This window comes from Penicillium chermesinum (genome assembly GCF_028974085.1).
Source record: "Penicillium chermesinum strain IBT 19713 chromosome Unknown utg000001l:1.0-1975020.0:1.0-1976611.0, whole genome shotgun sequence".
Classification (NCBI taxonomy): Eukaryota; Fungi; Ascomycota; class Eurotiomycetes; order Eurotiales; family Aspergillaceae; genus Penicillium; species Penicillium chermesinum.
The window spans coordinates 353052-376346 of record NW_026695311.1 but is presented as its reverse complement, the minus strand read 5'-3'; the positions used below and the strand labels follow the sequence as shown (position 1 = coordinate 376346).

Genomic DNA, 23295 nt, shown 5'->3' with positions numbered 1-23295 from the left:
TTACGCTACTTTCAAGGAATCGATGTAACAGCATCACATCCTCAGGCATTACGAAGCAAATCTACATAGTTAGATCTAACTATTTTTAAGTGTGGAATTAGGTGATTAATTTTATGGAATTTTGATCGCTATCGTCTCATCATGATGCTAATGCAAGTTTATTAACGAAAAATATGCATGCCGTATTGATCACAGCGGGTTTTCTGTGACGGAGCAGACCAAGCTGCTGAGCCGCGTATTTTTTATGGGCGTTTCTCGAGGGCACCAAACGTCTGTTTCCAGGTTCAATATGATGCAGCCACAACCTTCCGCACGGCGCCGAATGTATGAGAAGACATGAGAAGACGAAACCTTCATGCTGATAGGGTCTGTGATGGAGCGATGGGTTTTATGCACCGGGAGACAGGTATTTCTCAAGGAAGCAAGCCAGAGTCCAACAGGCTTGGCAGTTGCAAAGGTGAGGGATTTCACGAAGAATCAAAGCCCCAGACAAAGGGTTACAGAGGATTGTCTGGATCATCGATGACCAAAAATGTCCAAATGGTCCACCTCATCCTCATCCTCATCATCATCATCATCTTCTTCTTCATCACCGTCGTCCTCGTCGGGGACTGAGCTTTCTGAAGACTCGGCATCATCTTCCTCTTCGGCTTCCGATATCCCATCAGCTGCTGCGGCATCTCCGGCGAGGAACCCATAACGATCACGAAGTTTCTTGCTGAGAAAGTTGAGTGCTCCGTATTCACTATTGTTAGACGGACCGGTTTTCCCGAAGAAGGGCAAGGAGCTTGGCCTTTCGGACTCGCGCTCAGGAGGCAAACCAAAGTAGTTACCGACCACGGGTGAGATTGCTCGGCCATGAGTCATATTGTAGGATACAAAGCGTCGGTCAGATCCAGCAGACACCGGTACGTCAAGATGTGATTGGTGAATTGGGCTTGTGCTCAGATGCAAAGATGCCAGCGATGTCACTGGTTCTTCATTCGCAGTTTGTGGTGACTGATATTGGGATGATTCGTCCCTTAGCCTTTCTTCTTCGAGCAAGCTGTATGCGTCCCCTTGCAACAACCGGATTTGAGCTGTGTTGTATGATTCACACCTGAATTTTTTAATATCTGCAACGATTTCAAATGCTGTGACTCCACTTACAAGTCGCATTTCAAGCCCAGCCAGTGGTACTTCACGATTGATTTGGCCCCACAATCGTTACAATAGATGAGACCCTTGGTATCCTTGAACTCAGCTGGCATGGGCTGCCCTTCAATCGTACGATCCAAATTCCGGAAAGTCGACTCCATGTTGGTGATTGTTTTGCTACAAATAGGGCATCGGAATGAACTTTTCGAGTATTCTGACAGACATTTGTGATGAAGGCTGTGCCCACACCGCATCACCACCACTGTATCAGGGGACGTGAACATGTACTCGCCACAGATTGGGCAATCACACTGCGTGGAGTTTTCGATGCATTTATGAGTGTCCTCGATTGATATGGGCAGACAAACACAACATGTCTAAGCCTCTCGTAAGCGATAGAATGTGGAAAGGATGGGGAGGGGGGGGAGCATACCTTGCAGTGAAAGAAGTCCCTTCCAAGTCCCTGGCCAATCCGACAAATGCCGCAATCGTTGCAATGGTAGATACTTTTCTTGCTGTCATTGTCCCACAATTTGCATATATCGCAGTAATATTGGGCGCTTTGCTCTTCACAGTGTCGGCAATTCTGTGCTGCCGGTTGCGCGTGTCCACACAGCATACACAGCATGTTCTCAGTATCCCGACGAACCAGATTATGATCCTCATGTGCGTCATGGCAGAAGCGACATGTATACCATTTCTTGCAAGTAAAACATTGAAGTTTGACGTTGCGCATATAGTGTTCACAGCCGAGTATCGCTTCATCGAGCTCTTCTGTATCCGGATCCTCATCAGCCAACTCAGCTGTTTCAGCTGCTTCCGCTGCGGCTGATTCGGATTCGAGCTTGGGGACGTAGGTCGGTTGCAGATCTTCGGGGGTTAGCAAGAAGTGGGTGTCCTGTTCAGGGGTGGATGTGGGCGAGTGCATGATAGTCGACTTCGCGGAGGGTCTTCCTGCCGGAGAGGTCGTAATTTTAGAAGCCTCAATAATGGGGGAGGACATGGTCGGAGAATGCGGCGGTAGTGGGCGGGAGGAATTGTAGCTTTCTGTCATCAAGTCATGAATTTTTCGGGCCTTCTCGCTATTCCTGAGTTCTTGGCGTTGTATCGCATGTATTTTATTTCTCAATAAGCTCATTCCATCATCTGCTGGCAGAGATAGCTGGCCCAACTCGTCAATTGCCAAGCCCTGGCCGGCGCTAGGTCGCGCATCTGCCGGGGCATGATTCATCTCAAGGGATGTGCCATCCAGACCATTGAAACTTGTGGCGGAGACGTTATTCTCAGCGGGTGAAGACTGATGGTCATCTGTGCCATTGCTCAATTCAATCTCATGAATTGGTTGTGCTTGATGTCCGGTCTGCGTTTGGCTTGTGATTGGGTCTGTCGAAGGCAACCGCAGATTGCCCACCGAGTCCGGGCTTCTTCGATCCATCTCTTTTGGCAAAGTTGTGAAGAAGGGAGGTTCGGGTTTGGATCCCGCATCTCCACCGGCCGTTCCCAGATTGCTCCTTTCTTCAAGTAGGCCAGCTCTCCTATCCAGGCTCGTCAAGGGCGGGTTTGTTTGTCCATGCAGGGGTGACTCCACCTGGGGTGGTCGGTGGGGGGGCAGGTTCGCGCGGGTAGAATCCGAGTTCGGCTAGCAGTGAGGTAATGAGGCTGCTCATGAAGGGCTCGACATCTAATGCAAACTCAAATGCACAAGTTGAATCACCAAAGTTTTCTGAGGCAATGGTGGCATGTGACCGTGGGCGTCGGGCTCTGCTGAATCATCATGCCGTTCAGGTCCGGGTTCACCTGATCTTATCCCGCGAGGTCCTGCGAGGTACGTACTCCTTCTCACGTGGTAATATTGCCATACGATTTCTACGGGGTCTAACGGCAAAATCTCCGAACTGTCTGCCATCCTTATTGATCAGGAAAGGGCCCCTCAATTGCCGGTTTCACATATATAGTTTGATATAGTTCCTGTAGATTCGCTTTCGGACCAACACTACATCAGTCAGCCGCACAGCCTAGCACCTCTTAAGCATCCTATCAGCTTGAGGCGGCCTGGAGCGGGGAGCATTGCAAGATGCATGAACGGCCTGTGATTCTCATCGCGGTGAGGGAGATATGATAGCGGGAACGTCACCAGCGCTTCGATTGGTGTTCTGGGTCCAAGCACGACCAGCCGACGCATGACGGATATAACCCACCATTGGGATTGACAGGAATGAAACCCCAATGAAGCAATGGGGGTTGAGGCATTGACACCACTTTTGGGAACTCACTTTGTTGCCCCATGGTTCCTGCCCAAAGGCCACATGTACAGGGGCCTGACGGGAGAGCTGTGATGCAACGAATCGGGAAAGCAATCGTCGCGCTCCTCACTTCAGGCAGGTCCCCAGGCTGTCATTCAGGCGTTCAAGGGTCAAATTGAAATGCTTCGAAGCATCCTTGCGCAATCGATACTCCTCCTTGCCAAGGCCAAGCATCTTCAGTCTGCAAGTAAAGTTAGAACCCATATCATCGTTTCAGCGTGATTCGGGTGATTTGTTTACGTACATGCGAGACTCCTTAGCAATTTGTGGAGTTTCCCAGTATCTCGTCATTAGAATATTACGCAGGATTTTGTGCTCAAGGCCATTCGTTTCTGCAGCCCGTTGCATGAAAGCCAGAGTGTTGTCGATTCTAGGCTGGTCGAAATCCTCGAGCGGAGACGAACGAAAGGAGCTCCGCAAGGTGGATCTCAGAACATGTCGGGCAGGGGTTGAGTATCGAATAGCTTTCAGACCTTGTCTGTACAGATGCCGGTATGCATGAACCACAGCCGTCATCTTCGCCCTGAAGCGGTGTCGTGCAAAGAGAGGGGGACACTAGACTATACTCCGGAGGAAAGATAGACGAAAGTCGCGTCGTCGAGATGCGATAAGAGCAAAATCGAGATAGAAAAAACCTTCGGCCTCAGGCAGAAAAATAGCCCAATTGGGAGCAGGTGACTTTTGGGCCGCAACGCTTCTGTTCTGCCACCCCACCTTATTGCCCTTATTTGGGACCTTTGGGGGAACAGTTTGATGATAACCTTCCAATAAGCTCGGCTCGCTTCCTGTGAGAGCTTGCGCAACTTTCTTGTTTCTTTAGAGCGGACCCCTGCAGCTCGGGCGCTGGTGGACGCGTTTTCTCCTTCCGTATTTTAACCACCGCCCCGCCCTCTACTGGCCTTCGATACGACCCGTGTCTCTCCCAAGTCCTTCTACCTTCGGTTCTTCGCCTGCCTTCGCCTGCCTTCGCCTCCCTTTTGGCTTTTTGCCTCGATGAACATGTGTTAAGGTTCTCCTAGGAGGAGGTGCAAGCACCAACTGGGCCAACAACGAACATGGCCCGGGTGCTAGGAGCCGCATCGGCCTCGGCCAGCCGCGGGCCTAGCAGTGCGGTGCAAAGAAGGGCGCGTAAACACAAAGTGATCATGGAACCTGTCACCCGAGAAAGGAAAAAACTCGAACCGAATGTGCGCAATTTGAAGCTTACATGCTTGGAGGAAGACTGATCAAGAACAGTACACCGTCGAAACGAAAGCACCTTCTGGCTACACATACATCTCCGTTGGCAACCCACAGCTTACTGCCGCTTGCAAGGAACGATGCAGGAAAGAGGGACTAAAAATGAGCACAGTTTCGGTAAGGCAGAACAGGCCAGAAACCAAGGCTTACAGAGTCTCCCCGATTCAAGAATTGCCTTGACTTTTGCTCATGCGACCAATTGCTAACCTTCCACTCAAGCTTACTCCTCATCTGAACACACACCACCTGTCTCGACAAGTTAATCGGATTGGATTTCATTTTCCCACCCCTGTCGTGGCAGCGGTCTGCACTGAGCTTGGACTCCGTCTGACGAGCACAGGCAAGGCAGTCCCTTTCCATACTCTTGAGTCCCTCGGGGAAGACTCTCAGCTAGACCCCAATGCACCTCAAGAAGTCATCAATACCGGCGCACGAGACACGATCAAGGACCTATTCCCCAAAATTCCAGACCATGACTTGTTCCAAATTATCAAGACTTCGTTCCAAAAGGTATTTGCACCCTTCCCCAGGAGATGAATAGAACATGTTCAAGGAATTTTGACTGGTATCTTACCACACCTCTAGGGTCAAGGAAAGGTCGGCACTGCATTTGAGCTCTCATTGGCTCGCAGAGCACAGTTAGCGGTGGTGGCCCACATACGTCACACCTACACCACGTATGAGCGGCTGCTGAAAGAGGGAGGCTACAGAGAAGCGAGATCGGCAGTCGAGCAGGCGACGCTCGACAAGATCATTGCTTGGCGTGGAGACGATGAGAATGGCCAGAAAGTACTCGAGGACGTGTTCCGGGAGGTGATTGTCATCTCCGATGACGAAGAGAGCGACCTGGAAGATGAAACTATGAGAACCGGCACTCGGGGCCATAGCGTTGAGTTCATTTCGAGCCGTGCCATAACTCACCGGCTGCACAAACCGCCCCTGGGTGAAAATATTTCTACCCAGGGTTCAACTTGTGGTATGTCAGAGGAAGTACCACAGGGGTCACGAGTCTTGAACGTTCCTGCTCAAACTGCCGTCGATCGCAGAGGCTTCAGTCGGTACCAAGCTTGGAACCGTGCACTGACACGGGCTCGAGAGAGGGTACAGGGCACTGAGCAGCGCCAGCTAGGGGACTCGCATAATGAATTGCAGCGTCCCCGGCAGGCTGCTCGGCCTTCCGCGATTGAAGAGACAAAAGAGTCTCCTCGGCATGGTGATGCAGTCCTTCAGACCACGGAATCCCTCACAAGGAGTGGACGGGTTCCCCCCCCATGAGGTTCCTCCACCTCAGCGACTACCCGCTAGCAATAACCACGTGATCGCTCCAGTAAAGCGCAAACCTTTGGATCCTAACTTGTCGTATTCCAGGTTCAAACAGCTAACCAGTTCGGAGAATCGTCCGGGGGAGAAGAGCCCTCGATGGAACGCAGACACCATGTCCTCGCATGGTAAACCTCATCCACTGCATTTGGATACCGATTCTGCCTGGTCCGAGGGAAGGATGCCTCTGCCACTCAATGACAAGGCCAATATGCCCGTGTTCGTTCATGGACCTACAGAGCTGCCGCAGACCAGCGATAGTCATTTTGGATCCCCCCCACAGGGGTAGACCAGGAATGAGTCCCCGTGACCAGGTTCTACCATCCATTGAAATCCCAAGGCAGTCTGAGAAGCGGCGCACAGAATCGCATTTGGAGCATATGGCGGAGAGAATGACCCTTCGTTCTGTTACTCCGTCCCACGCCCACGGAGAAGCCTTTGGTCGTAGCCACGGATCAGTCCCTAACAGCCCTGATGACCCTACTTACAAAAGAAGACGAACCGCATGCTATGCTGGCTCCCATCGTGACTTACGCTTCGATCCACGGAATGGGAGACCTATCCCAGTCACTGAGAATCTGAGTCCTAGATTACCATATCATCGAGTTGAGCTCGGTCCAGAAATCCGCCTGCAAGACGGACATAATCTTCGTCAACAGTATCCATCTCCGCAGGAACAGCCATTGCTCCTCGGCCATCTGCGAGAAATGCCCTCCGGTCCTTTCTACGCACAGCCAGCGAGCCTTGACCCTAGACCTGAAACAGACCGGGCGCGTTTTGATCCAACAGGAGCTGTCTCTATGCATATTCCCCCCACATCCTCCGGACCCACTGGCATGATGATTCCCGATGATCGCGCAGTTAGGGCCACAGTGGAATCTTCCCGTCCAGAGGCTTGGTCTCAATTCCCCATTGATCGTAGCCCCCGCCTGGATCGAGTTCGTTCTCTCAATGTCGAAGATCGGCGTCCATCTAATTGGGAAACCCGTACTAATGGCAACCGCCATGTGCTTCATGAACTTCCCTCCGGGAAAATTTACGCGGACGGCTTTGTCCGCCAGGTGGATGTCCGTGAGGTTCGCCCGGTTGAATCCCCGAATAACCCACGGGCACAACCTGGAATGATCGTTCAAGCCAGCAGGCATCGGGTTCCAGATCAATATGCCCAAGAGGGCTCCCATAATCATAATCAGAGCTCCTCGGAATCTCCGTTGCCCGTCCCATGGGCGACATCGCTTTCATATCCGCTTCCCCCTCATCCCCCAGCTCGTCAAGCATATTCATATGGTACCGGTTCTCGTGATCACCGCCACGGCAATGCATCTCACGCCACACGGTAAGTTTCTTTAAATTGAACTTGTGATGGGACCGAACTAAGAGGGCCTCTTGTGACGGGGATCTATCATGATTGTGCTCCAGTACTAATCACCTGCAGACGCGCGCCCGATCCGCGATTCTTCCAGATGGCAGAACAGAATCGCCCTGTCTATGTACAACGAGTGAATTCCCAACCCCCACAGAATCCAGTGCCAGATGGACGGCATGTGGTGATAGTTGATTGAAGAGGAGTCAACATGGCGTTAGGTCGCATGGCGTTTACAGATACCATTCGGGGCCTTATTTGCTTATTGGATCGAAGCTTGGCATTCTCTTTTTTTTTTTTGGCATTTTTATTGACTTTCTTGATACCCATCTGCATACGTTACGGAGACCTACATTTATTGGGTTCCGGCATTGCCATCGACTCTGAATGTCCATTCTTACATTTTTACATCCATCCTTTGTGTAGCTTATTACTATGACGCATCTATATACTGATCATTGTAGCATGCATGCTATGCACACGTATATTCCGTCATAATCCTACTAGTAGAGATTGGTAAGATCGTAGAATAATGGCTTTGCCTTGTTGGCTTGCAACTTGCAACTTCCACAATGGCATATCTATCTGGGGTTGCTTGGTATACTCTCAATAGGCCGAAACTCGACGCTGGATGCTATCATCGCCATGCAACATATTACAATCCTCGCAAGGCAAGCGGCTTTCATACATTTTTGGGCTCTCCATCAGCCTCGCCACTGTTCACGGTCTTTCCAGTCTTCTTGATCACGGCGAGGACAGTATCATAAGAGACGCTTGGTTCGGTGGAGACGAGCGCGGTCTGAGTTTCAAGGTTGACATCGAACGATTTGACGCCTGGAGGGGCAATTAGCGACGAACTATCGAAGACAATAAAGGAGAAGAGCCTTTAATGTACCTTCAAGCTTCTTCAGGACTCTCTCCACGGCGCCAGAGCAGCCGCCGCAGCTCATGGATACGTTGAACTTGTACTGGTGGTCGGCCATAATTTTGAAGTTGGGCGCGGGGCTGCGGGAGGATGGAACGGGACGCGAGGGGCGACGGGTTGAGGTGTGCGAAGTTTGGCAGGGCACGAAAACACGGAAGCACGAGGACACGAGAACGTAAGAGGGTTGCGCTGGGGAAGCTTTTGGGATTCCAGAGGTGGACTGGTCAAGCGAAGGGGATTTATAATGCGCTTTGTCATGCCGTGCTTTCATTCCTGGGTTGAGCGATTTCCGCGATTGGCTGCCTGCTGGTATCTACAGAACTTTCTGGTACTCTGCTCGTGTGCTTCACTTCGACCTGGCTGCGTTCCGCAATTTCAAGCAGCGGTACTAAGACATCGTTGTATTGTATCTGGTGGATATTCTAGAACTGGATAGGGTAGTGGAGGCTTTGGTGGCTCCGAGCGCTGAGACGATGAATGTAGGGGGATTTTAATACCATGTTGACCATCTGCAGTCTGCCTGCTATGACTCGCTAGAATCCTGCCGCCCGTCGTTTCTTCTTAGCTTTAACACCCTTCTTTGTATCTCGTGTTCCGAACTGCCCGCGTTCTATTTGTGTCATCGGCGCCTCGTCTATTGTGGGCTGACTGCTTTGCAGAAAGGCGGGTGCTGGTTGATCGGGTTGACTGCCCCAGCCTCGCATGAGGGGCGCCACGGGCGTTGGGGGCAAGGGTGGTGCATCAGCTGCGGGCGTCTGTTGAGAGCGTTTCTTCTTTCCACGCCTGGGAGTTCTTGATTCTCTTTGGGTGTCATCGTCTTCAAACCGTAAGCTCTTTTGCCAATCATACCCGGATGGGTCGGTGTTTGGTTTCCACTGGGAGAGTAGGCTAGCTATGTTCCGAGGCATAGACCGGGGCTTTTTGAAGCTTGTAAACATCGAGAGATGGCTATACAGTTTGTGAGGAGGTTGTGCAGCCTCCACTGATCCTGAATGCGTCTCAACGTTGCTCGATGCGTTGTTCTGGCTGGATAGGAGCTGGGAGGATTGCAGTGGCATCCCCCATCCTTGGGATGATGTTTCGGGGTCTGTTCTGGTCGCCTGTCCATTGGCATGTATTTCATGGCCATCCGCAGGTCTCTTTGAGACCCTTACTATACGAGACAGAAGGAGATCGAGAGCAATCCCACGAATCGTTTTCTCCTTTGTGACTCGAACAGCATTGGGAATCCTCGGGGGAAGATTAGCAAGCCACTCGTGGACTAGTCGATCGTAGGTGTCCAAGAAATCAAGTTTAGATGGGTCTTGGCCAGATATTATGCGTATACCGGCGAAAACATCGGAGAGTTTCAACGGGAGGATCATGAACTGTTGTGGAAATCGAGCAGCCCCTGGTGCAATTGCGGAAGTCAGATTATCCAAATCCTGACCACACTCGACAATGTCGCTTGGAGAGAGCTGACCGCCGCTGATCTCAAGTCTGATACTTTCATTAGTATAAATTCATGTAATCTGATCGGAACCTGGCTACTCACAAAGTTTCACTACTCTGCCTGGGGCGAAGTTTGCGTTGTCTTGACCTTTCAGTGTTTCCATGGTCTGATCAAGCCAAGCTCCATTGCCGGTTGTAAGGACCCCTTTCAGAGCCAGCATGTAGATATATGACCAGTCCACAGTCCATTCGAGGCCTGCAAATGGTGAGACGCGGCTGCTTCGAGGAAGAGAGGCCCTCGAAGGGCCAAATACGGATTCATCCCAATCCTCGACAATGAAATCGTCGTCCTCGTCAATTTCAGTATCCTTTCTGTGAGCGGCTGCATGCTTCTTTACGCGAAGAACACTGGTGTTGTCCTGTGTGTCAATGTTTTCATCATGTTGTTTCCGGTCAGGCCCCTTGTAAAGAGTCTCATGCACCGCAAGAGATGAATCTATCCAAAATAATTTAATGAGGGTCATGTCAGGATTGTATCGTGATTGTTTCTGAGGATGAGCTCCGGGGGAGTGCGCAACTTCGCGAAAGACGAAGGTGGAAAAACGGGATTTCTTGGACACATCGGAGGCATCACTTGCAGATGGTACATGCAACAGGAATGGATCAGAAACCGCGATAGAATCTTCCTGTTCATCACTGAGAGAGGGACACGGGAAAACTTGGACAAGCTGCGTCAGGCGAGAGTACAGAACAATATGCAAAGCTGAATGAGTTAGATACTCGAGTTCAAATTTTCAGCTTGGGAATACGCACCACCACCAATCAACAGATCATTGCACCGAAGGCTTATGTCCTCCGGATCTCGAAAATGTCGCCAAGTAAGAGACGGTCGTACAGCCGAATGCATAGCCTCCCCATCCAATGATACACCCGTGAGATCAAACCAAAGGATGCGAGATGTGGTGAGAATGAAGAACTGCGTTATACTGTGAGTACTTCGCTGCACGTCCAGCACCCATTCTGATTTTCGACCCATATTGAGTTTGACCACAGTAGATCGAGTCTCACTACCGCCGAGACGAAATAACATAGCGCAGGTGCGATCGGCAACCAAAATTACTGAATAGTCGGCGATCCATTGAATGGATGCCCAGCCATCGTGCTTAGGCCCATTGCTTTTGAGATCGTCATCTGAGGGCAGTTTTCCTGTTTGGCCTGGAATGGCAAGCCAATGGGCCTTGCGCCGTTTTTGTCGGCCAGTAAGTTCCCATATGCTCCAGCTCCCTTTGTTGTCCACGATGGCCAGTTGTCTCTGGTACCAAGGGTTGAATGCCACATCAGCGTGGGGCGATCCACCTGTATAGGAAGCCAAGATCTCTACTACCGGGTTGGCATCTAACCGGGAGTTGTGCGGCGGCGTTGGGAGCGCCCACGGATCATCTCGACGAAGATGCATAGGCACCGGATCTCGTTGATAAAAAGGCTTGAAGATTGCTGTTGACTCTGAAAGCCGAGCTGCCATCCACGTGGTTTTTTCTTCGTCATCTTCCATCGGCCGTGCGAAACATATTTGATGAATTTGAGCACCTTCAGTAGACCATTCTGTTGCCTCTGCATCGTCAATTACAGGAACTCGCACAGCTAAACGCTCTTGAGTCAGCTCTGCTTGACCTTCCGCAAGAACTCGAAATGATATCACATTTCTACATTCCCCAGTTACTGCTGCTGCGATCATCATAGGTCTTGGACGGACTTTGGCGTCATCGTAGCCGGAATGTAATGCATAGCCCAGGTCTAAGAGAGTGGATACATTAGGATCATAGTATTCACTTGCAGAGGACACGAATTGCGAGAATTTATCCTCATGAACTGTTGGCCACACAACTGCTAAATCGGGATATGTGTGGGAATGAGGCTTCGGCTTGAGGATTCGAAGAGTTGACCATCTCCCCGAGACTTCGAAGTATCTCGTGGGGAGTGTATTGTCGTGTTGGTCACGCCCGTATAGGTGAGAGAAGACCCTCGCGTAAATGAGCGAGAGAAAGACCACGAGCTAGTCTCAGGCTGATAAATGGCTCTTCCAACGTGCCCATAGTGGAGAGCACTGCTTGCATGCTCATCCATTTGATTTGGTATTGCTCCTTGCGATGCAGCGTATAAGACTAGGTCTGAGCATGGTCAAGAAAAAAAAGCCCTGGTGTTGGCTTATAAAGACCCAAAACAAGTTGAGCTTTCAGTCATCGAGGCTTTTGTAGATATCCAACTCAAAATATATGGACGAAGCTTTTTTTGGGGGCGCTCGACTGAAGGCGGTCGGTGCTTATCGATAAGCGGCGTAGCGGCGTTGCGGCGCAACACCCAACACAAACCTAGTCGCGTCTTCCGTATCCATCTAATTCACAGGCCTGTCGCAATCACTTTGAGCTACCACATAGGTTCGCATTTGCTATCCGATATAACCATCCTGAAATGGCGTCCTCATTCGAACCTTCGCTATCAACGAGTGGCATGCGGCCGCCCCTGGCTTCAGCTGATGCGCCGTCAATGGCCGACTCGCTGCCCAGCATCAATTTTGGCTTCGAGGACCTGCGCAATCGCATGACCCAATTTACTGCCAAGTTTGATGCGTTTATCGAACGAGGACGAAAGCAAGTTCTGGAGGAGAAAAACCAATTCCGCATTAATTTGGCAGAATTACAAGGTATGTTGACACCCACCTCCGCTTCTGCTTAAGCACTGCTTCTAACCATAGACACAGAGGACGACCGAATGCGCCAGCGTGATATTGAAATCATCAACTCGAAATCCCAGACCCACGAACAGATACTCCAAAAAGAATCCGCCGAGGCCGCCGAGATGCACGCAGCCATTTCATCGATTACCCTGGAACACGACACGCGATTAACCAAACAAGACCGTCTGAAGCAGCAGATCGCAGAAGCGCAGAAAGCTGTCAACCAGAGACTGGAGGCTCAGAAGATTCATGCTCAGCAGCTGGATGCACAATCTCGTCTAAACAATCCCGAATTGGAATTCTGGCATGACAAGCTTTGTTTACGGATCGAGGGCGCGGGTCGAGAGGACCGCCTAAAATTCATATACAGCCATATATCCGAGAAAGACTGGGAATATGAGGCCTGGTTCGAGTTAGGCACAGCCAGCCGTGACTACGAGGTGTTTCACACCCGGCCGAAATTGGACCGCGAGGCTCTGGAGCGCGAGATTGATATTGTGAATGACGATCGCAATTTCGGCGAATTCCTAAAGCGGATGCGCAAACTGTTTGTGGAAACTCTGAAGTAATGCTTCCATGTTGATAATCAAGGTATTTTCAAATGATAATTATGAGTCTTATGGCATAGGAGTCATTCAGGCCCAGCGGGAATCATAAGCGCACGTAGTGAAGCTGGGCTTGGTCTAACCAGTCTAACCTCCGCTGGCTTCGCGATAGAATGCCACACTCCGATTGGCCCCAGCTGTAGCAAAGCACTCCGATCGGTTGCTCTTTGGTAGCCATTTGGCACTCCACACTGCTTTTTCGGTTTCTGAGTGGGTGGCAACGCACATCTTGGTCTCCATCGACCAGACTTTGACCTTGCCATCAACGGACCTGCATTCACGAATATTAGAAGGTCTGTGCAATAAATCGACCATAGGATTGGCAGGTGTTCAATCTTCTTACCCGCTGAGCAAATACTCTCCAGTGCTGCTCCAGGATAGAGACGTAACCCAGCCTGAGTGGCCTGAGAGGTTGCCGATCTGCTCGCCAGATTTAGTATCATAAAGCACAATCACCTTCGAATTCCCTGCAGCCGCCAGAATTGATCCTAGTGGAGAGAATGCCACTGTTCGGACTGGCTTTACCAACCCTAGATGTGCATTAGTATCAATCACAAATATATATAAAGGCTTGAGCGCTCACCAGCCAGCGAGAATGGCATGCGCCCTTCCTCGGTCGTAAAGATGTAGACGGCTCCATTCTCATGTCCACTCGCAATGAAGCGGCCATCGGAGGACTACATAGAGCATTAGCATGAGGGTGTGACTAACCTCGGTATGTACATACCAAGTCAATGCAATAGCCAAAGCTTCCTTTGGTTTCATGGTCTCGAATTTGTGTACCTTCTGCGCCAAGATCCCATACTCCTATGCGCCCAGAGTGAGAGACACCAGCTAGATATTGACCGTCTGCAGATAGCGCCACTGCCCAGACATTGAGGCGCGGCAGGTGAGCTGAGAGCATTAGATTAGCTTCCACCTAGGTCTAATATCAAGGAGCCATAGGTACCTGACACCGGGTCTTCCTGCCAGTGGCCATCATGGCAGGCCCAAACTTTAATTTCTCCTGCAAAGCCAGCACTCACAGCCCGCGTGCCTTCCGCGTCAGTCACCACATGATGGCAGCCCAACTCGTGGGCCCCATCAATCGACTGGACAAGCGGGAAGTCAGGATCGACAGTCGAGTGAACCTTAAGAGATGAAGCTCCTGATGCAGACAAAATCTGCTTGCTAGTCACCGCAAGGGAGAATATGTCAACGGGATGCGCTGAGTAGTGTTAGCAACCGTCAATCCGATGACCCCCACCACACAAACACACTTACCATGGTCTGCCGAACCCCAAGCAAGGTATTGTCTTGACTAAGAACCGTCGTAAGTGATGCGCCGATACCAATTTTCTATAAACTTACCATGCTTGCGGTTGCCTGGGAAGCTCCTGGCTATTGCTCAAGTTTTGTTTCGAGGTGGTTATATGACGTTCCCCGTTTGCCCGCATTCCGCCTTCAGCTTCTGAGCCACAGACCTGAGCTTTCACTTCTACTTCATACCTTGATTGAGCCTATTATTTCTATGATCCAGTACTTCCCAGGTAATTGTATATACGTTTATTGAGTTTGATCGAATCAGAAGTATTTTACATCATAGTTTTTGTGAGTATAAATACACTCTGTGATCCCACGTAAAGCCGTACGCCAAATGCCATGCTGTAGTAGAAAACATAATCAAGCCCCCAAGTATCTAGAAGTACATTTATTCCACCTCCATCAGATCTTATAGACCGATGGGTCGACTGTCGAATTCCTCAGCCGGTCCAAGCCGTAGCCTGCGTTCAAGCGGTCTCCATTGTTTTCCACGAGTCCTTGATATCTGTCGAACGGTCAGGTCTCCAAACCCACACAAATGAAAGAGGTCTATTATTCATGCAGCTTCTATATCAAGAGCAGCTGGTGTCCACATACCTCGTACGCAGTGGGGGCAAAGCAGATGTGCGCGCTTTATTTGGCCGCACCCAGGGCACTTGTTGAGACTCTGGACGTCCTTCAGAGCCTTTCCTGCCATCTGACGGTGACGCTTCTTCATGTGCGAGGTCTTCTTCTTTGGCACAGCCCGCAAAACCGATTCCCACACATCAGCCACCGAGGAAGGAAAGGTGATGGAGATCGAAGGCCATGTGACGGCGGAGAGGAAGCCGAAGGGAGCCACTTGGGGCAGCGCCCGGGGTAGTGGAGCGAGAAGACGGAGGGCCATGGTGCTGTCGATGGAGCGAAAGAAGACGAGGGAGGGTGAAAGTGATCTGCGACCGACACAGTGAACTCAGCCCGTTGCGATAACTGACTGGGACGAGCTGCAGTAGGCTTTTTTAGACTCGTCTTCGCGCCCAAAAGGAAAACGAATTGATCCGGACGGCGCTAGCCCCAATATGGAATAGCGTGGTTCCCCCCTGAGTTCGATAGGGAAATCACAACTTAAGGGGGTCGCGTTCTCTCTACTCGTACTGTTGGCTTCTTGGTTTCTGGGTTTCATTTTTCTTCCTCCTCTACATTCACAATGGCTGCTGCTACCACCGCTGCCTCGGGCGAGCAACCTACCGTCTTCCCCCACAGCCATGTCGGTTTCGACAGCATTACCTCCCAGATTGAGCGGAAGCTGTTGAAGCGTGGCTTCCAGTTCAATGTCATGTGTGTTGGTATGTGAACTACATCTTCCCCGCTTCTGTCGCTCCTTGGTCTTTGGAGAAATCTTCTCTGCCAGTGGCTGGAGCTTACTGTTTCTATAGGACAAACTGGTCTCGGAAAATCCACCTTAGTCAACACCATCTTCGCATCCCACTTGATCGACTCCAAGGGTCGTCTTACCCCCAATGAGCCCGTGCGCTCAACCACCGAAATTCAAACCGTCTCGCACAGTATGTTGAGTGGCCATTAGACCTGCCGTGGTGGCCGATGGAGCACAATGGCTAATGGAAACCTAGTCATCGAGGAGAACGGTGTGCGCCTCCGTCTAAACATCGTCGATACCCCAGGATACGGTGACCAGGTGAACAATGACCGATGGTATGCGAATCTTCGTCCCTCGAATCCGGAATAATCGCTGATTCCAAGCTAGCTGGGACCCCATCGTCAAGTATATTAAGGATCAGCACTCTGCATACCTCCGCAAAGAACTCACTGCGCAGCGTGAGCGATACATCCAAGACACTCGCATCCACTGCTGCTTGTTCTTCATCCAGCCTTCCGGCCATGCGTGAGTCTACCCCATTTCGCCCCTGCATTGATGGCCTATAGTCTTTGAGACTGACCTTATGCTATTCTAGCCTCAAGCCTATCGATATTGTCGTCCTAAAGAAGCTCTCCGACGTCGTGAACGTTGTTCCCGTCATCGCCAAGGCTGACTCTTTGACCCTCGAGGAGCGTCAGGCTTTCAAGGAGAGAATCAAGGAGGAGTTCGCCTTCCACAACCTGAAGATGTACCCCTACGATAACGACGAGCTTGACGATGAGGAGCGCGCCATCAACGCGCAAATCAAGGTAAGGCACATGCTTTTCGAATATTGGGAAAAGGCTTCTGAGTGTATGTCGCTAACCTGGGATAGGATATCATTCCTTTCTCCGTCGTCGGAAGCGAGAAGACCATTGTCGTCAACGGCAAGCAAGTCCGCGGCCGTCAAAACCGCTGGGGAGTCATCAACGTCGAGGATGAGAACCACTGCGAATTCGTCTACCTGCGCAACTTCCTGACCCGCACCCACCTGCAGGATCTGGTCGAGACCACCAGCCAGATCCACTACGAGACCTTCCGTGCTAAGCAGCTGATGGCTCTGAAGGAGAGCAGCGCCGCTGGCGGCCACTCAGGCGGCAGCCGGCCCATCAGTCCCTCTGCTGACCGAGAGCTGGGCGGCCGCAGCACCCCACGTGGCGGCATGAACGGATACTAATTAAGCGGCATCAACATAATCCCACGATAGAAGAGGCGTGGACCCACGGGCAAGGTTTTTCTCATCCCTTCCGAAAATTTCATCATCTTCGACGCCAGCAGGCCCTTGCAGATATCCCATTATTCTTTTTGTTGCGTGTTCCCCAAGTCTTGTTCTTTTCCTTACCGTCTCCGATAATTCTGTGTCCACCGGTTATGTTCGTCAAACTCAGCTTGGGATTTCTTCACTAAGATTTTTGTATTGCCGAGGAAAAGAGCCTGGCATCCAGTGCTCGTGTTACCGGTCTTTCTTCCATGTACTTAGTTTTCCTTAATTACCTCGGATGGAGAAAGTGTTGCAGAGCTTTCAGTAATTAGTGTCTACCGTCTACATTTAGAAACATCGTATGTCGATGTGATGTCTACAGCAATAGCTCTATTGAGCGCCAAACTTGCCTCCGTCGACAACCCAGTCCTTCAGTTCCGCATACGCCTGGTCCAAATTATCGTTGACCACAATCTTGTCATGAGCACCAGGCTGCTTCGCGAACTCCAGCTCATTTGTCGCCTGATCTAGTCGCTTCCGCAGGGAATCCTCCGTCTCGGTTCCCCGGCCGCGCAGCCGCCTCTCCAACTCCTCGATAGATGGAGGCGCGAGGAAGAGGAAGCGCGCATTCAGATCCGTCTTCTTCACCTGCTTGACACCCTCCATCTCGATGTCGAGAACTGGGATCTTCTGGCTCTCGGACACTTTCTTGACTGCATCTACCGAAGTGCCGTAGTAGTTTCCGCCGAATTGGGCGTGCTCGATGAAGCCGTTCTGGGCAACGAGCTCAAGGAACTTCTCCTTGGTCGTGAAATTGTATTCTCGTCCATCTTCTTCACCGGCGCGGGGCGATCTGGTAGTGTCTATACAGCGCCGGTCAGGGGGGCCTCTCTGTGTCATCTCGCGGAGGTCTTGATCGGGGGTTTTACGAACGTGAGACGGAGAAAGAGAATTTTCCGGGGTATTCTGCAAATAAGCGCTTCATCAGGGTACTCTTCCCCGTACCGCTAGGCCCAGAGATGACCACTGGTCGAAACTTTTGAACTAGACACATTAATGTTAGTCGCCGCATTTTGAGGTTGTGGCATGTTACGCGGAGATCGGGGGCACGCACCAGCACTAGAAGACATTGTTGATCTAGAGGAGCCCGGAGATCTGACTGAAGGCTTTACAAAGAGCGAAAAGGCACGCAATTGCGCAAAGCAAGGCATCAATAGTCAAGTCGAGAGGGGGAAGAAGGGAAAGTGTGGGATGAAAACGCCCGGCAGAATCCTAGAGCGGTGTCCTTTTCACTTCTATTAGGACTATCTTATCAATGGTTTCTATACAAAAATGCCACATGAAAGATCAATCTCAGGGGCAAGATGGTTTTCTGAAACCTCGATTACCTAGGCCCTGAGTGGCTTCCTCGTCTCATCGTGTCCATCTGGCCCACTTCTGCCTCTTGTTCCAAGAAGTTGGACCACAGCTCTGCTAGTGTTTCCTTACTGGAAGCTCCGTTATCCATGAACTCGGTGGCAAGATTGGGGGTGCTTGGGGTGCGCAGTGGCGTTCCAGGGGCCCTCAATTTGCCTGGTATGCTGGAGGTGCCAGGGCGCGCAAGTCCTGCCTGTTCCCGTTGTTCTATATTCCAATTGTCAGTGAGAACCAAGAACCCGCCAAATCGATCAACGTACCGTCGTCCCAGCCTAGAAGAGCTGCAATAAGCTGTAGAATCTGGAACTTCTTTGGATCAGATCGATCCAGCGCCAAGAAATGCAGAAAGTGGTTGGTGACGATGTGTCTGCTTTCCATCAGCATGCGGTGCCTTCTTGGGTCAAAAAGCTTTTGGTGAGAACGAACCGGTCTACATTGTCCTCGGGCTTCCCCTTCTTGAGAAATCTCAAGGCCTTGGTTAAATGATCATTCAGCGTTACGGCCTCGTGCCGTAACTTGCCAATGAGAAGGTTCTTCTCCTTGACCTCCTTCTCGAATGGCCGCACCCGTTCAATCTCTTCCTGTGCAATGGCGAGATTCTTCTCGGCATCGGCTGCGGTCTGCTGTGCGTGCTGCAGTGACCGTCTCAATTCTTCCAATTGGGCATTGGAGCTTTCCACAAGTTCGCGAAGCTCTTGCTTCCGCGCAATTTGAATCTCCTGCAATGCTCGTTGTAGCCCATCAACGGTTGACTGCTGGCTGTCCCGATCGCTAGATGCTCTTTCATAGGCATCGCGGATGTTGCTGAGCTGCTCCTCCAGGTCGGCAACCTTCTCACTCCAAATTCTCCCGGATGGAGCGCTCTTCCATAGCTAGCACCTCCCAATTATGCATAGCCTCCTTGGCCTGTTCGAACTCAGATTGGAGGTAGGCCACTTGTTCTAGAAGCTCATCTTTCTCCTTCAGCCAGTTCTGCTGCGACAGATTCGTCCGGTCTCGAAGTGTCGAGATCTCCTTCGACTTTTGCTCGGATTCGTTCAATACCGCCGCAAACTCTGTAGACTTGGATTCAAGTTGCGACTTCAAGGTAGCATTTTCATCCTCTAGATCTTCAATTTGACTCCGTGCTTGGGTCAATTCCTCCTATCAAGCGAAAGGTGGTCAGCAGGAAGTGGGTTTAGGAAAAGCAGCGCCAGTAATAGCTGCATGGTGCTGTGAAAGCGTCCTGTGTACATACCTCATCCTCTTTCAAGCGGGCTCCCAATTGAGACTTGATTGTGTTGACCCGCTCCAACAGCTTCTTATATTGTGTTTCTGCCTGCTCCTTCTTTGTCTCCGAATCATCCAGCTTCTGCTGTAGCGCGTCCATGTCGGTCTTGTGCTTCGACTGGACTTCTTCGAGAGACTTGCGCATATCCGTGACTTCAGCTCGTAAGGAGTCGCGGTCTCGAACCAATGCATCGAAACGATCTTTGGGCTCGGCTGTGGGGACAGAGGCATACGTGTCTTGAGATGGTTGTGCAGAGTTATCGTTTTTATCATCCGGGTGGCTGGCTGCGCCAAAATCAGCTGCAGCATCATTGGTTTTAACATGATCGGCGGAGGGAGATGCCTCTGGGGCATCTGTGTTATCGGCTTCGTCCTAGAAAGCTGATTAGCCACGCCCATTGCTTCCAGATTGAGGGCCAACAGAGTCCTCAAAGACGTACGTCTACATCATCTCGGTTGCTAGAATCGCCATGCGGTTCCGATTCAGAAGGTTGTGAATTCTCTTCGGCCTTTGCGCTCTTCTTCTTATTCTTTTTGGACTTCGCGCCTGGACGGGAGAGCGGGGGAAGTGAGTGGGATGCATTTCGGAATGTTAGTGTGGTTCGATCCGCGTACCTTGAGCAGGCGGAGGGTTTTCGCCGGGCATTCTGGTAGAAAAGGTGGCGAGCGAAAGGAAAGAATGCCTCGAGAAGCAAGTTCCAGGGAAGCTGTCAACAGCACTAGCGCGGGCTGGAGAGTTTCAACCCTTTCCGCCTGGGGCTGCGATGATTAATCGCGGGAACATCAACCCATCTACTGAGGAACATGGGGAGCTTTGGAATGGATAGGGAAGTCTTATGTAGCTCATATTCTCTTTTAGTTTGGGAGTCTTATCTCCCTATATGCTGAAGTTGTGATCTCGGGCGTTATCCCAAGATGCCTATCATCGAATCTCCCGAAATCAACACAAAAAGCTAAAAAGCAGTTGCCTACCCTCGCTGATGAAGAATACATCTCCTTTGGCTTGAATGCCTGGTATGCTGCATCAATCGCTCAACGTCAGCAGAAAGAGGCACGGTCGGAGAACAGTAGGTATATAGACGGCGTTCCGCTAGAGGCCAGCCCCCCGGGGGGGGGGAAATCCCAACTAATCCTCCTCGCCAGTCCTCACATAAAGTCGTCTTCCCAATCTGCAGCGCGATCTTGGTTGCTGTTGGCTTCCATGTTTTCAGCACTGAACATGTCGTCGTAGGCGTGTTCCTTTTGCCACTTCAATTGTTCTCGCTCTCGCTTCTCCTGGTTATCCTTGTGTCGTTGCTGCTCGCGCTGTTTGCGCTCGTCGCGGCGTCGCTTCTTGCCGTCTTCTTCTTTCTCCGCTCGGAGATCGGGGAATTTCTCGACACGGGTCTTGTTGAGCCGGTTGACAACGGCATTCTCACGCTCCCGCACTAGGATCTTGCGAACCATCTTGGGGTTATGAAACGAGACCTGTCCAGTGGCCATGGAGCCGTCCTTCATAAGATTCGACCATGGGGTGTAAATAATCGTCACATTGTCTTTTTTGTTGCCTAGGCCCAAGGTTTAGTACCCCTGATCCTCTAGATAATGGTCATATCTTCGAAGGCGCGGCTAACCTTCAATTGAGTTTGCTTTGGTCAACTGTGCGCAGTCGTCGAGGAGCTCTTGGGGAATACTATCCCATTTTTTCCCCATCGCGCATTCGGAGATATACGTGGGCACTTGACAAATTGTCGACGTGGAACTATGCGTGGCGTTAGAACCATTTGGCGAAATCGGAAGGTCGACGAGGATGCTCGAGGGGAAGACCGACCCTAAGAGGCAGAACGTCAATGATGAACTACTGAAGAGGGTTCATCTAGAAGCCCTCAGTATGAGCAGCCTTGGTGCTTCTACTTACCACACATCTTGGTCCAATCCAAATTCGATCAGGGACTCGTCTACCAAGGTCATTAGAAAGACTTTTGGTCACAACAGACACAAACATACTCTCGAATTTGTCTTTGCCCACATAGATGAATGCGGCGGGACTAACCACATTGGAGGTGAAATAGTATACCATGGCAACTGTCTGCACTGCGTTATCCTCAAGGAACGTAACCGTCGATTCTCCCCCACCATCTCGCGGGGGAAATTTATGTCTTAGTCAGCGGCGTCTAGATCTCCCGTCCAGGGCTCCAGGGCTCCAGGGCTAAGTGCTCCGCGCGAGGCGGAGTGAGTTACGAATATGAACTACGAACTCCTCGTACTCTACCGGGAAAATCGAGTGCCGAGTGCCCCAGGGTTCCTGACCTTTCCACGTGGTTTCAACGTCATCGATCGTGGATTGAACTTTGCTGGTTCGAGATTGCTGCTTGGGCCCTGGGAGCCGTCCCGGGGCCAATATATGCCAGCTCTCTTTCCTAGTAGTCGCGAATATCAGATCATACGTTCTGTGTTTCATACCTTCGTATTTCGGGATCCCTTGACAGTGGTCTGCTCTCGCCATATTAGTCCAGAGTCCAGTATTTGGAAGGACCTGGGTGGGTCAACAGGCGTTTAGGCAGATTCACCACATGAATTGTCAGACATGACTAAAAGACTAGACGGTGGTTGATATCATAGCCCACAACTTGCCGAAGGCACAGATAACCCAAGTGTCAGATTACCCGGCTCACCTCGGCGAAAAGTGGAACGCGGGAGGTAGTGACACCCAACGGTGTGGCTTGGTAGCCGAAAGATACGGGAGACAACTTCAAACGTAAGGATCGCGCTCCAAAGCACCCCTTCGGCCATAACGGGCTACCACCGTAGAGGTTTATAATCAAAAGCACAAGGGTACAAAAGCCCAGGGGGTTTTCCGATCCACTGAGACCGGAGTACGACAATCCTGCGCGACCCGGACCGAGGTAAATCCTCGGATCATCTCCATCACACGGGCAAGAGTCAAAACCGGCACTATGAAATGTCAAATTTGGAACCTGGCGGGGTGGGGGTGCTCTCCCCTGGGCTGGATAGATCCAATTGGATATGAAGAGCATTTCCAACGGGTGCTGGAAAAGGATCCGGAGCAACGAAGAACGGCAATCTACTTTGTTATATTGCCAAATTCTGCTCAGGGGTCTGAACCATAGACAGGTCGAGAACCTCCGGGATGAAGCTTTCACAGCCACGCGATTTAAGGTTGCGTGTGGAGTCCGCTTGCCCGGCGCAACCCACACTTTGGTTCATGGGATTCGTTTCCCCTCTTATTCCCTGGCACGTTGGGGGAAATGGGGCGTTTCACTGTCAACCTCGGGGGTTTATCCCTTCCCGGAGACAGTTTGGTCTGTGCGAGCAGCCGAGTCAGTGACTCCAGCTTCTTCGCGACTCTCATAGGCCAACGGCCGCGGATAAAATGCCCTTCGCTGAGCCGAACATCTACCGAATGACTTGCTATGTCGATCAGAGACATTTTGAAACGAAGGTACTGCATCTCACTTAACGCGGTGAAAGACAAGATCGGGTTCCGCTGCAGGTAGGGTCATATTTGAACGCTGATGCACTCCATATTGTCCTGCCATATAGAGGGAAAGACAAGCCTTGAGAGTCCCGGAATTTCTCGATCCTCCGCACGTGAAAAAAAGGATAACGGGCCCGGAGAGGCAAGGGCCTCTCCGAAAGGATTTACACTTTCCA

The 23295-nt window shown here is 51.1% G+C and overlaps 12 protein-coding genes across 12 annotated transcripts; 4 read left to right on the top strand and 8 right to left on the bottom strand.

The window, feature by feature from the left end:
- Nucleotides 1–516: 516 nt before the first annotated feature.
- N7468_000133 (uncharacterized protein) lies at nt 517–2776 on the bottom strand (the record flags this gene model as incomplete). The annotated part of the gene is made up of 3 exons (XM_058469430.1): nt 517–1099; nt 1150–1314; nt 1506–2776. Coding segments are annotated over 3 exons (2019 nt in total), but the record flags the coding sequence as incomplete, so codon positions are not given.
- A 730-nt stretch (nt 2777–3506) lies between these two features.
- On the bottom strand, nt 3507–3956 carry N7468_000132 (uncharacterized protein; the record flags this gene model as incomplete). Its single annotated transcript, XM_058469429.1, has 2 exons — nt 3507–3621; nt 3685–3956. The coding sequence occupies 2 exons, from the start codon at nt 3954–3956 to the stop codon at nt 3507–3509; spliced, it is 387 nt and encodes a 128-aa protein (XP_058335460.1).
- A 539-nt stretch (nt 3957–4495) lies between these two features.
- N7468_000131 (DUF2293 domain-containing protein) lies at nt 4496–5954 on the top strand (the record flags this gene model as incomplete). Its single annotated transcript, XM_058469428.1, has 4 exons — nt 4496–4627; nt 4677–4796; nt 4899–5189; nt 5265–5954. 4 exons carry the CDS (start codon nt 4496–4498, stop codon nt 5952–5954), a joined length of 1233 nt encoding a protein of 410 aa, XP_058335459.1.
- A 341-nt stretch (nt 5955–6295) lies between these two features.
- N7468_000130 (uncharacterized protein) lies at nt 6296–7561 on the top strand (the record flags this gene model as incomplete). Its single annotated transcript, XM_058469427.1, has 2 exons — nt 6296–7335; nt 7435–7561. The coding sequence occupies 2 exons, from the start codon at nt 6296–6298 to the stop codon at nt 7559–7561; spliced, it is 1167 nt and encodes a 388-aa protein (XP_058335458.1).
- Nucleotides 7562–8044: 483 nt separating this feature from the next.
- Nucleotides 8045–8345, bottom strand: N7468_000129 (copper metallochaperone ATX1; the record flags this gene model as incomplete). The annotated part of the gene is made up of 2 exons (XM_058469426.1): nt 8045–8196; nt 8258–8345. 2 exons carry the CDS (start codon nt 8343–8345, stop codon nt 8045–8047), a joined length of 240 nt encoding a protein of 79 aa, XP_058335457.1.
- A 475-nt stretch (nt 8346–8820) lies between these two features.
- On the bottom strand, nt 8821–11842 carry N7468_000128 (uncharacterized protein; the record flags this gene model as incomplete). The annotated part of the gene is made up of 4 exons (XM_058469425.1): nt 8821–9759; nt 9832–10481; nt 10532–11605; nt 11662–11842. 4 exons carry the CDS (start codon nt 11840–11842, stop codon nt 8821–8823), a joined length of 2844 nt encoding a protein of 947 aa, XP_058335456.1.
- A 345-nt stretch (nt 11843–12187) lies between these two features.
- N7468_000127 (kinetochore Spc25 family protein) lies at nt 12188–13021 on the top strand (the record flags this gene model as incomplete). Its single annotated transcript, XM_058469424.1, has 2 exons — nt 12188–12419; nt 12477–13021. 2 exons carry the CDS (start codon nt 12188–12190, stop codon nt 13019–13021), a joined length of 777 nt encoding a protein of 258 aa, XP_058335455.1.
- Nucleotides 13022–13144: 123 nt separating this feature from the next.
- On the bottom strand, nt 13145–14410 carry N7468_000126 (SKI complex subunit WD repeat protein SKI8; the record flags this gene model as incomplete). Its single annotated transcript, XM_058469423.1, has 7 exons — nt 13145–13328; nt 13401–13587; nt 13641–13734; nt 13785–13951; nt 14007–14264; nt 14321–14357; nt 14408–14410. The coding sequence occupies 7 exons, from the start codon at nt 14408–14410 to the stop codon at nt 13145–13147; spliced, it is 930 nt and encodes a 309-aa protein (XP_058335454.1).
- A 416-nt stretch (nt 14411–14826) lies between these two features.
- Nucleotides 14827–15245, bottom strand: N7468_000125 (mitochondrial 54S ribosomal protein bL32m; the record flags this gene model as incomplete). Its single annotated transcript, XM_058469422.1, has 2 exons — nt 14827–14864; nt 14957–15245. 2 exons carry the CDS (start codon nt 15243–15245, stop codon nt 14827–14829), a joined length of 327 nt encoding a protein of 108 aa, XP_058335453.1.
- Nucleotides 15246–15545: 300 nt separating this feature from the next.
- On the top strand, nt 15546–16932 carry aspD (septin aspD; the record flags this gene model as incomplete). Its single annotated transcript, XM_058469421.1, has 6 exons — nt 15546–15684; nt 15775–15903; nt 15970–16051; nt 16104–16241; nt 16312–16525; nt 16591–16932. The coding sequence occupies 6 exons, from the start codon at nt 15546–15548 to the stop codon at nt 16930–16932; spliced, it is 1044 nt and encodes a 347-aa protein (XP_058335452.1).
- Nucleotides 16933–17346: 414 nt separating this feature from the next.
- On the bottom strand, nt 17347–20287 carry N7468_000123 (putative Golgi matrix protein; the record flags this gene model as incomplete). Its single annotated transcript, XM_058469420.1, has 10 exons — nt 17347–17819; nt 17890–18000; nt 18071–18075; nt 18345–18579; nt 18633–18739; nt 18799–19143; nt 19211–19515; nt 19610–20014; nt 20082–20188; nt 20257–20287. The coding sequence occupies 10 exons, from the start codon at nt 20285–20287 to the stop codon at nt 17347–17349; spliced, it is 2124 nt and encodes a 707-aa protein (XP_058335451.1).
- A 500-nt stretch (nt 20288–20787) lies between these two features.
- Nucleotides 20788–21700, bottom strand: N7468_000122 (uncharacterized protein; the record flags this gene model as incomplete). Its single annotated transcript, XM_058469419.1, has 4 exons — nt 20788–21188; nt 21255–21481; nt 21539–21578; nt 21628–21700. The coding sequence occupies 4 exons, from the start codon at nt 21698–21700 to the stop codon at nt 20788–20790; spliced, it is 741 nt and encodes a 246-aa protein (XP_058335450.1).
- Between the last annotated feature and the right edge of the window lie 1595 nt (nt 21701–23295).